The sequence below is a fragment of the Alosa pseudoharengus genome, unplaced genomic scaffold (assembly GCF_046254945.1).
Source record: "Alosa pseudoharengus isolate Yale_2024_CS ecotype anadromous, Long Island Sound unplaced genomic scaffold, YU_APseudo_1.1 YU_APseudo_1.1_scf_7, whole genome shotgun sequence".
NCBI lineage: Eukaryota > Metazoa > Chordata > Actinopteri > Clupeiformes > Clupeidae > Alosa > Alosa pseudoharengus.
The window spans coordinates 12,541,713-12,554,212 of record NW_027468859.1 but is presented as its reverse complement, the minus strand read 5'-3'; the positions used below and the strand labels follow the sequence as shown (position 1 = coordinate 12,554,212).

Here is a 12,500-nt window from a genome sequence, read left to right as displayed (position 1 = left end):
TTGAAGTCTTGAGTTTGTGAATTAGCTTAAATCAGCTTATTATGTGCTGTTAACCAGCAACCATAGATAGTAAAAGAAAGCAGCAAGTAGCCTTGGCTACAATTTTTGTAGTTGCTGCGTCCATTCATTGTTATTCTCTCTCCTGCTCAAACAAAAGTTGTGCGTGCATTAAGTTGATGATAATGTGTTTGCAAACTCTACTTTACATAAAATATTGTGAATAGCCTACTGTCATGCAGTTAATGGGATACTGTGCAGAGTTGGAAAGTTAGGTCAACTTGGTAACTGTTTCTCGTTGTTGAGTTGCCTGATGGTAAGGTACAGCCGTAGTTTACACATGCAGAAGCGCTTGCTTGGGCGCCTGTGTTGCGCAATGCACTTTGCTCCTCTCATCTATATGACGCAGTTCCCATTTCTCCAAACCATACATAATTACAAGGACAAATATTGCTACACGAGGGAAATCAGTGTGGTGTCCGATGTGAAAAAATAGGTATAAATCTAGCGTACACATTTCCATGAATCGTGGATGTGTTGATGACATAAATTAGGAAATATTAGAGGACTTAATGAGACGTGATGTTGAACTGCATGCAGATGCCATTCAACCCCAGCAGCAGCACGGGAGAGGAGAGCTTATCTGACAAAAGAGCTGCATTGTCTATAGTGAGGTAATGTTAGATTACATTGCAAAAATATCACCATGCATTCATAACCTCGTGATTCAGTGAGAGGGATCCCAAAACATCGGAAAGTGACATTTCTGTATTACATTTTGTCAAGAGGAAAAATCAATAGCAAACTGTTCCCAACTGACCATAGCGCTGTAAACCGTTACTGGCTGCGCCTGGGAAATCCGCCATCATAATAGCAATCCGCTATGGAACAAGCGTGCCTGTTGTTAAAGGGAATGTGAGATGATGCTCTGATTGGTTTATTGCATGTTACGCCCAAACCACACCCATGAGTAATGTAGCTACTACAGACCACCCTATTTTAGATTTGCGTCGGGCGCAACAGTCATTATCCCGCCGGTAAAATAGCAACAGCGCCCAAGATCCGCACACAAAGCGACTTGCGCAAAGTCAATTGCGCTGGAGTGGAAGATAGAGCCCAGTGTGTGTTTGTGTGTGTGTGTGTGTGTGTGTGTGTGTGTGTGTGTGCATGTTTGCGTGTGTGTGTGTTTGTGTGTGTTTGTGTATGTGTGTGTGTGTGTGTGTGTGTGTGTGTGTGTGTGTGTGTGTGTGTGAGAGAGAGAGAGAGAGGGGTATTCTCTAGGGGGCCCTGCTCTCTCAATCTCTGCCTCTCTGTGTGTCTGTCTCTTTCCTCTCGTCCTCCAGCGACTTCGGTTGTAACATCCTTTATCAATTTTACAAATTGGCGGTGGCTAAGAATAGGCGTGACATAAATCAGATGGGTTGGCATGCGGTAGCTCTCCCACTGGGTGCTGTTAAGAGAGAGAGAGAGGGAGAGATAGCGAGAGAGAGGGAGGGATAGAGAGAGAGAGACAGAGAGAGAGACAGAGGGGCCTTCCAGACAAGCAGCCGGTCATCGCCACCCACAACTCCCCCACCAGCGTCACACCTCTCTGGGACACACTGCCCTGGCCGTCCCCTCCCCTTCCCACCCACACATGGAGCCCTCAGAGAGACAGGGAGAAGGAGAAGGGCACGATGCGCTCACAGTTTTGTAGCAAAGGGTTGTTTGGAAGCAAAAAGTGTAAAGGTTCCTCCGATTAAAAGTTCTTCACTGAGCCTTCTGTGAAATACCTTTCAGCGGTGAGCTTTGCAGCAATGAACTGTTGATAACTTTATTAAGAGTCCTTGTAGTTAGTTCCATAGATGGAACAAAGGGTTTCCTTTTGGAATCCTTTGTGTGGAGAATCACTTAGTTCTTCAACCACTTAGCTGTAATCTCTATGCCAGGTACGCTAGAGAACCTTTCTGGCACTCCCCAGGATTTACCCTTAAAGGTGCAGTCACCGATTTTACGCAATTTCAAGCCCATAACATTTTTTGTCACATTTAGCAATCCTCTCCTCATGACCACTAGCTGCCCATTCCGTGAGTACACGAAAAAAACCCAGTCTCTGTAGGCAGCCCAGGCTCTCGAAAACTGGAAACAAACAAAGTGGGGGCAGCCTGTCCCCCAAACAAACATGAAACCCAGCATGGAATTTCTCTTGGAATACTGAAGGTAGGGGTGAGCTACCTTTCTGACATGTTTCGTTTGGTCCTTTGTTTCAAATATAATGTACGCTGTTTTGGACAAAAGTGTCTGATAATAAATTTAAATTTAAACATTAACACAAACAAACGCGACTTAGGCTACAACGATATTGCTGACTGCACCTTTAAAAAAGAGTATATATACTAACTGTAAAAGTCCAAGAAAAAGGACCATTAGGCATTCTTCAATCAAGTCAGGCCGAGGAATAATCTTCTCTCAGACCATGGAGTACACTTAGATTTTGGGGTACACTAGTAGTAGCGCAGTTTACACTGTCTGTTTATGTGGGTTCGGTAATAGCACATGCTGTGCTTCCTCATTGTGCGCAGTATTTATCAAACCAGCAGCTCATCTGGTAACCAACCTTTCTCCACCCTCTACCGCAATATACGAGCTTCCACGACTGAACGGCACACTTCAATCACAAGCACAGTTGAAGTTCGCTGATGACAACATTAAAACAAATCAAACGATGTCAACAAGCAAGGAGATAAAGATGAAGAGTAGTGGTTCTACTCAAACTACTTATGGTAGGCTATAGAAGATTGGTAAAATCTAGCAAGTAGGCAAGTTTAAGTGGATAACCTGAAAGTGAAAGTAAGACATCTGAAAGCCCAATGAAAGTTAAGGTTGCTTTGGATAAAGTACAATGCAAAACGCAGTTTGCTATTTTCAGCTCTTGTGACAGGCAGTCTGCAGTTTTACCCAAGTGCGGCCTGTTTGTAAATAGCTTGCATCGGTTAAATCAGTCTTTGCGAACAATTAACGCCTGGAAACAGGCGCAAACAGCTTGATAAATCTAGCCCTTAGAGAGCTCCCATTCAGTTGTACAGGGGATGAATGGGCAAAGTGAACTAGAGACTTGGCTCCGCTGCCAGTGCAGATGATCTAATCTGTGCTGCTTTAGGGGAACCAGTGTGAGGGATATGCTAAGCTATGCTAAGCTATGCAGGGATGTTGGCATTGGGTTGGGGAGAGATAATACGCTTTGCTACACTACACTGTGAGCCATTGGAAGACACTCTGATGTAGATGGCCCAGTGCTGGTTCAAAGGAGCTGAAAAAAGACTGTTCTGCAAGCCTATACTATCCTAGGCAATGAGCTCAACTGGAAAAAGTCACATTAGTTATTAATGACCAAGGTCACCAATTTTACTCGTCCTCTGTGAGCATCCTCCTCTACTGCATGTCAAGGTGGATGAGAGCTGCTGCTAAGTAAGTGAAAGTGAGTGTGCATGATGCTAGCTGCTAGCGTGAGGAAATGGGTGAGGATGAGGAAGAAATACTGATGGGGTGTGAACATGTAATCAGTATGCAGTTAAGTATGAAGTCTGTATGTAGTCATTATGCAGTTAGTATGCACTGCAGTATGGAGTCTATATGGAGTATACAGTCAGACAGCAATCATGCAGTATGGAGTCAGTAAAGATTTGGTGTGTATGCAGTAATCATGAAGTCAGTATGCAGTCAGTATGTACAGTAGTCAGTATGCAGTAATTATGAAGTCAGTATAGTAAGTATAAGTATATATACTCTTTTGATCCCGTGAGGGAAATTTGGTCTCTGCATTTATCCCAATCCGTGAATTAGTGAAACACACTCAGCACACAGTGAACACACAGGGCCAGATGTACGTACATTTGCGAACGTAACGTAATCAGCGCCATGGACAAACCGCAGACTGCGAACGCTGACAGACCCAAGTTTCCGTTGTATTTATCAATCGTTCAATCCTTGGCGTAAACTGCGCCTTTCTCTGCCTCTCTCTGCCCATAAACGCAATTTACGAACGTCCACAACTGAATGGCAGAGCCTACAAGCGCAGTTGAATGAAGTTAACTGATGACAACATTAAAAAGAATCAAACGTTTAGCGATCATGAAATAATACCATAGATGATAAGATGTCAACGAGCAGGGAGATAATGAAGATCAGTAGTTCTAGTCAAACTACTTGTGAACGTAGGCTATGGAAAATTGGTCAAATCTAGCAAGTAGGAAAGTTTAAGTGAATGACGTAAAGTGAAGTGAAAGTAAGACATTCGAAAGGCCAACGAAAGTTAACTTTGCTTTTGATAGTAGCCTACAAAGACTTGCAAAACTGGTGCTCTAAATAGCGATTCTGTTGTCTTTGAAAGGTTCTCTTATTGAAGCATTGAACTTCAATTTGGATTAACACCTGCTTTTACAAGGCGCAAGTATTTAGGCGCAGAATAGACGTGCGCTTTCAGGAGCAGTCTTTGTACATACCGCGGAATACATAATTAGGCGCTCCTTACTCTTCCCCTCCCATCTTTTTACGCTAAACTCCCACTTTCCCCTGGATCCTCCCATGAATGCATATGCATGACACGAAAAGCGCAATTAGACATTTTCAGCTCCCGCGACAGGCAGATTGCGCTTTTACCTCATTGCGGTCTGTTTGTACATACCTCGCAATGATTTTAAACGCAAGTTGCGAAACAAATACGCCTGAAGTGGGCGCAAAAGCGTTCATCTGGCCCACAGTGAGGTGAAGCACGCACTAACCCCGGCGCAGTGAGCAGCCTGCAACAACAGCGGCGGGGAGCAGTGAGGGGTTAGGTGCCTTGCTCAAGGGCACTTCAGCTGGGCCTACTGGTCGGGGTTCGAACCGGCAACCCTCCGGTTACAAGTCCGAAGCGCTAACCAGTAGGCCACGGCTGCCCACAATGTTGTGTATACGGCTGCCAGTATGCAGTTAGTATACAGTATGCAGTCAGTACGAAGTTAGATAGCAGTCAGTATGCAGTCAGTATGCAGTAAGCATGCAGTCAGTATGCAGTCAGTATGTAGTCAGTATAGAGTTAAATAGCGGTCAATATGCAGTCAGTATGCCATTAGCATGCAGTCAGTATGCAGTCAGTATGTAGTCAGAAGCCTGTGGCAGAGGATGTTCAGTTCACTGTGCCATTCTATGTGTGGCCATGAGTATGGGCTAAACTACTGTATGAATTATTTGGCCACTGCGAAGAAGACAGATGATGTAGTCAAAAGCCATGCACAATAATGGTCTAAACCGCAGATCACAGAAATCAATTCCTGAATGCTGGTTATGCCAGCTCTAGATAAAATGTGTGCGATGTGGGAAGAACGTGTGTGAGACTAGGAGAATATTCCATGTTGCATAGTCTAAATGCTACTGGACTATTTCAGTGGCTGTTAGCTTGAAGGACACCAATCAGGTAATTGGATGCTATATACAGGTAGTAACCCAGTTAAAGTCATGATGTGTTCCACTGCAGCTGATAGAATTTCTAGCTAGCGTTAGCTTCATTAGCCAGGCCGGCTACAGGTGCTGTCGTGCTTCAAAGGACGCCATGATCTGGTTTTGACTTTGTTATGTAAAACAAGACAGCTGCATGGCTTTTTTGGACGCAAATCAGTGGCAGATATTCATCAGAAAGGCCTATTACAGGAATAGGGTTTGGCTTTTGATTGGCTAATGATGCTTTTGACTTTGCTAAGAGCAGGAGATGGGTCTTAATTTGAGGCTTGTGGGACGAGGTGCTCTGTGGAGCGTGGCCATATGCGGGCTGTGGGGTGTGGACATCAGTGACCTAAAATACAATCCCGAGGAGTCCATTGTCCTTTGTCTCCTTTAAGTGAAGATGTGCCCCAGATTGTTTTTCACTTGCCCTTTGTCTTTCGTCTCTTGGTCATTTCTTGCTTTCTTTTTCTGTCTTTCTCTTCCTGTCTTGCTCTGTCGTAGAGGCTTTCATTTTCTAAATCTCTTTCTCTCTCTTACACACACACACACACATACATACACACACACACACACACACACATAAACACACTATCTATCTATCTATCTATCTATCTATCTATCTATCTATCTATCTAGAAGAGCCTACAGCAACACAAACAAAGCCAATCTGCCTGTCCTATACACCACCAGCAGGAGAGAGGTGAAGAGAAGAGAGGAAGTAAAGGGGGTGATAGAGAGAAGGAAGAGAAGTGAGGAAGTAAAGGGAGTGGTATGGAAAAGGAGAAAGAGAAGAGAGGAAGTGAAGGGGGTGATAGAGAAGGAGGAAGAGGAGAGAGGGAGTGAAGGCGGTGATAGAGGAGGAGGAAGAGAAGAGAGGAAGTGAAGGGGTGGTAGAGGAGGAGGAAGAGGAGAGAGGGAGTGAAGGGGGTGGTAGAGGAGGAGGAAGAGAGAAGAGTGGAACAACTCTCTGCAGCCGCATCTCTGGGGTCCCCTTACCAAGTTACCAGCCAAGACGGAAAACAAGGGGCCTCTCCTACTTGTACCATCTCTCCCTCTTTCTCTCTCTCTCTATGTCTGCCTTTGCCTCTGTCGTTATCATGCTCCACCACCCTCTTACTACTCCCTCTGCATTTTCCTTTCCTTCTTCCTTCTCTCTCTCTTCCCTCTCTCTTCCCTCCTCTTTCCACTCCTCTTGCTCTCCTCTTCCCTCCACTTGCTTCTTAATGTCTCCCAAGGTCTCTCCCACTCTTTTCCTCTCTTCTCTCTCTGTCTTTTTTTTATCCATCCCTCCCTCTCTCTCTCTCTCTCTCTCTCTCTCTCTCTCTCTCTCTCCATCTCTCTGTGCTGTTGTAGTGGCCCATGAGTGGAGGCTGGCTGGCTGGCTAAGACCTAGCACAAAGGACCTGCATTATTAATTGTATCAGAGGAGCAGATGGCTCTCATTACGGTGGTGGCCCAGAACAGCACATCTGCCCAGTTCAGACGCACACATGTGGGGCAGGAGAGAGGGAGGGATGGAGGGAGAGAGAAGGGAAAAGAGAATGAAGGGGAGTGGGGGGGTGAGCTTTAGTCAACACACACACACACACACACACACACATTCACATCATGCAAACTTGATAAGCTTAGGATGTACACAACACACATCGGGCACACACACACATCACCATGCTCACATGCACAAACAACACAAATGTGTTCATCCATTCACATGTGTCAGTCTACACACACACATGCACACACACATACACAAACACATACACACACACACACACATAAGAGGAGGAGGATAGTGGACAAGCCACATGTCCACACGCACACACTATTACAGATACATACACACACACACACACACACACACACACACACACACACACACACACACATTCACATCATGCAAACTTGATAAGCATAGGATGTACACAAACATGCAAGCACGGGCACACACACACATCACCATGCTCACATGCACAAACAACACAAATGTGTTCATCCATTCACATGTGTCAGTCTACACACACACATGCACACACACATACACAAACACATACACACACACACACACACACACACACATAAGAGGAGGAGGATAGTGGACAAGCCACATGTCACACGCACACACTATTACAGATACATACACACACACACACACACACACACACACACACACACACACACACAGAAATACACACACACACAGCCACACATGAGTGCCTCATACATCTCTTGCTGTCTCCATGTTTCTTTATTAAACACATACAGAGTTTCCATCTCACACACATGCATGACCCCACACTCACACCACTCACATCCTTTACCCATCCTTCTCTCCTCATCTGCCCATTCTCTGCCATTTTCTCTCTCTCTCTCTCTTCTCTCTCTTCAACCCTGTCCTCCTCTCCTCCATCTCTCCCCCACCTCTCTCTCTCTTTCTCATCCACCCATCCTCTGTTTTTTACTCTCCTGATCTCCACCTCCCTCACTCTTTATCTAGCGCTTTCTTTCTCTCTCTCCGTCTCGTTCTCTCTCTCTCTCTTCTTGTCTTTTATTTATGTGGTGGAGGAGGCGAGCGGCCGACGTGGCCATGTTTTGTGCTCGCTCCGTGGCGGGCTCCATCTGAGGCCAAGCAGCACTCCCTCGCCAGGCCATAAGTCAACCACAGGGCTGGGGAGGAGAGAGAGAGAGAGAGAGAGAGAGAGAGAGAGGGAGGGATGGAGAGACAGAAAGGAAAGAGAAGGAGGGGGAAGTGAATCAGTGTGTGTGGGGGGGGGGGGTTGAGGAGGAGCAAAGTGGAGCGAAAGAGTGGGGGAGGAAAAGAAAAGAGGATGAAAGGGAACGAGTGGGGGGGTGGGAGAGGAGTGGGGTGGCTTGTGAGAAGGGGAAGGGGTGGAGGAGTGGGAGAAGGGATGAGGGGAATGGAGGAGAGTGAGTTAAACAGGATGGAAGATGGAATAAAGAGAGAGAGAAATAGACAGAGAGAGGAAGGATGGAAAGAGAGAGAAATAGAGATAAGGAGAAAGAGAAACAGACAGAATGAGGAATAGAGAGAGTAAGAGAGACAGAGACCAAGCATGAGAGAATGTAAGATATAAAGACAGGAAGGCAGATGAAGAACGAGACACAGAGGGAGAGGGACAGTGAGAGTGGACAGGTAGCGAACACATTCCTTCACACTATACATTACATTACATTACATTTAGCAGACACTTCTTGACCAAAGTGACTTACATATGTCAGCTATATTACAAGGGATCACATTGTCCCCGGAGCAACTTGGGGTTAAGTGCCTTGCTCAAGGGCACAACGGTGGAAGCCGGGAATTGAACCGACAACTTTCAGGCTACTGCACGCTAGCCCAGCTCCTTAACCACTACACTACCACTGCCCCATAGCCTATAGCAGGCATGGAGGTTGTGCCTTCTATAAACGGCTCTCAGCGCTCCCTTCAGTGACTGGACTCCCCTGCCCACAGTCAATGGGAGCCAACAAAGCACTGGAGTCACTCGCCAGAAGAGAAGCAGAGTGGTAATACAGAAATGTACAACCAAGATGACCATGACACATCCACAGAAAAGCAATGTGGTTTGTTTATACCAGGTTATGAAGAAGAGTCTAGAAGGGAAGCTGTGTTTGTAGTAAATGAATATGATTCTGGGCACAGACATTTGATTTTAAATTGTGTTTGTAAAAGTAATTGAAAGTCTTAGATTATCATTAATGAGATATATTTAAGGGAGGGAACCACGGAGGTTCAGTCCACCAGTTTTAGCATCTTTTAAAAATATGAGGGGAGAAAAGCATGAATCTAGTAAGGGTGGTGTGCGGTCAGTTATCAGCACATTACTACTCGGTAATGGATTGCAAAGCCCTTTGGGGTGATATGGACATGAGAACTCACTCAGTCCACTCAGTGTCCTGTGTCCCCCAAACGCACACAAACACACACACACACACACTCACACACACACACTCACACACACACACACACACACACACACACACACACACTTCAGGGGCTTCCAAGAAACATGGTATCCCCATGTGCTCACTGACGCACACTCTGGCAACAACTCATTCGCGGCGGCGAGCCAGGCAGGTCTCCGACTAAAAGTGGTTTCCTTGGAAACTAGGCGGGGGGAAAAAAGCTCTGGCTGTTTGTGTCTAGCTGAGTTCCATTACAAGTGCCAAACAGCGGAGTTCAAATTCACAAAAAGGGAGACATTTTACAGGATCAGACGGGAACATGTTCTCGACAGGCATAGCAGGAGGAATGTAGTTCTCTCTTTTTTACAGTAACACACTGACAGAGCCACTTCCTCGATTGTCCTCTCCAGTGAATTTTGGGTAATGTAGTTCAGAGTCTAGAGTTATTCAGTTCAATCCACTATGCTTGTAGTGTCACATTGACTTCAGATTGAACGAGACCCAGTTTGCCCACGTCAGGAGGCCTCTCTCACTCGTCTCCCGTCCTCTATCTTAAGAGGGACTTCCCTTCCACGGTTCCCTCTGCATATTGCATACCTTCACACTTCCACCTCTCTCTTTCTCTTTCTCTCTCTCTCTCTCTCTCTCTCTCTTTCATGCGCTCCCTGTCTCCTCTCGTTTTCTGCACCCGTGTTCCTCCCATCCTCTCCTCCGCTCTTGTGGGTATAAATACGCCGTTACACAGAAAGTCATCAGGCACGCCCGATTAAACACACACCACTCAGCACGGCTCAGCGGCCTCTCCTGAGGTGTTCCTTAGCTCAGGGTTTTTTTAACCGTATAAATGTAGGCAAAGAGCTTTTCTCAGAAATGTGCTATATTTAAGTATTTACTCTGTGTGTGTGTGTGTGTGTGTGTGTGTGTGTGTGTGTGTGTGTGTGTGTGTGTGTGTGTGTGTGTGTGTGTGTGTGTGAAAGAGAGACAGAGAGAGAGAGAGAGAGAGAGAATACTGTTTGGGTTATCATCAGTATTAATGTATATGAATGTAATTGTGTGTGCTACAATGTGTGGCTTTTTTGTGTGAAGAAATGTGTGTGTGTGTGTGTGTGTGCATGTACGCATACTGTATGAAGGGGGTATCATGGACGTTAGTGGCTGTCGCAGAGGGGAAACATGATGCAGTTGTCTCCCAAAAATAGAACACAGAAAAAAAGCTTACATAAGATTTGTCTGTACAGTTCCTCACCTTCAGCTGGAGTTTTCCCCTCCCTCTATCTCTCTTTCTCTCTCCCTCTCTCTTTTTCTCCCTCTTTCTCCAACCCCCTGTTGTTTTTCCTTGTTGCCTAGTCTCTCTCTCTCTCTCTCTCTGAGTGTCTTTCTTTCCCCTCTTTTTCTCCGTTTTGATTTTTTATATCTTCAGTTCATTTTTCTCTCTCTTTGTGTCCTTTCCCCCTTTCTGTACTTTTATTTTCATGTATTCTCTCTCTCTCTCCATCCCTCTCTCTCTCTCCATCTCTCTCTCTGTCTCTGTCGCCCCTCTGCATGTTATAGTATGAATGAGCCAGTAGAGGGCCTCCTGCAGCAGTCTGTGGTTCTACTCATGAGTCCTCACTCTTCTTTCCCCTTGAGAGAGTCCATCCCAGAGAAGTCCTCTCTCAATGAAGCACGTTCAAGGACACACACACATCCACACACACATCCATGCCTGCACGCACACATGCACACACACACACACACACACACACACACACGCACACACACACTCGCACACGCACGCACGCACGCATGCACACAAACACACACCTCACTACCCTCCACACAGAACAAAACCACACAAAACAAAACCAACAGAGATCAATATTCAAAAGGACAAAACACACAATGTCCCTCAGAATTCACTAGAGGCCAGTGTTAAATGTTCCCAAGTACCTTTCCTCATTCAGAGGCTGTCATTCAAGCTGACAATCAGTGTTGCACAGACATGCATTTATTTCAGTCTGTGGGCTTTCTGGGTGTCAGACTCATGACCGTGGTGTTGTCTGTACCCAAATCCCTTACTTAACTATGCTCAACACACACACACAAACTACACACACACACACATACACACACACACACACACACACACACACACACACACACATACACACACACACACACACACACACACAGAGAGAGAGAGAGACACACACACACAGTTTGTAATTTGTCTTTTATGTTTATTGTTGTTTTGTTTTTTTTCTTCTGTGTCCTTTTCTCTGACAGGCTCGGAGGGACTATCTCAGCGTATAAAATCGTCCCAGATGAGATTGATGAGATTAAGGTGAGTTCTGAGAGCCGCTCATGAGCGTTTGGAGGCAGTGACACCGTGCCCATCTGGAGCCGGACCACTGGGAGTTTTTTCATGCTGCACACAAATACTAACCTGACTCTCGCCAGATGAATTTCGTTCCGCTTAGCTCCGCCTAGCTCCACTCACATCCATCTGGGACCTCTTCCGTTGAGAGTGATTTCTGCACCAGATTTTATGGTAGAACCAATCAGGACGCAGGGCGGGAGTTTCATAGATGTGACGTAGCGTAGAAGCGACTGTGAGACTGTTATCAGCGTCACGTGTTGGCTTCGATGTGAGTGGTTGAAGTAGCACGTCAATAGATGACAGACAAGTGGCTTATCCAATCATATGCAAGCATTTTTTTATTAGGCCCAGCCTTCTGAAGCAACACTTCAATGGATTGATCCCAGATGGATCAGTGGAGCTAGGCGGAACGAAATTCATCTGGCGAGAGTCAGGTTACACAAATACCTGAGAGTAGATACTGAAATAATAATAGATTCTCTGTAATGATAATAGATTCCTCTGTACAGTGAGTGTGTGCATGATTTAATGTATGTGTGAGTGCAAGGTGTGTTTGAAACAGAAGTGCATGTTTGTATGAGTATGTTTGTTTGATAGTGATTGTGAGGGAAAGGGAGAGAGGGAGCGCGATAGGGCGTGGGTGTGTGTGTGTGTGTGTGTGTGTGTGTGTGTGTGTGTGTGTGTGTGTGTGTGTGTGTGTGTGTATGTGTGTGTTTTGTTTATAACTGCTCCTCTCCCTCTCTCTCTTTCTCTCTCTCTT

At 45.7% G+C, this 12,500-nt stretch overlaps 1 protein-coding gene across 2 annotated transcripts in view; it reads left to right on the top strand.

Moving 5' to 3' along the window:
* Positions 1–12,500, top strand: part of gphnb (gephyrin b) — a 107,982-nt gene that overhangs the window by 38,843 nt on the left and 56,639 nt on the right. For both annotated transcript variants that reach the window (XM_076272075.1, XM_076272074.1), the window contains exon 3: positions 11,647–11,704. In XM_076272075.1, the coding sequence (XP_076128190.1) occupies positions 11,647–11,704 (58 nt within the window). The remainder of the gene's footprint in view (positions 1–11,646; positions 11,705–12,500) is intronic.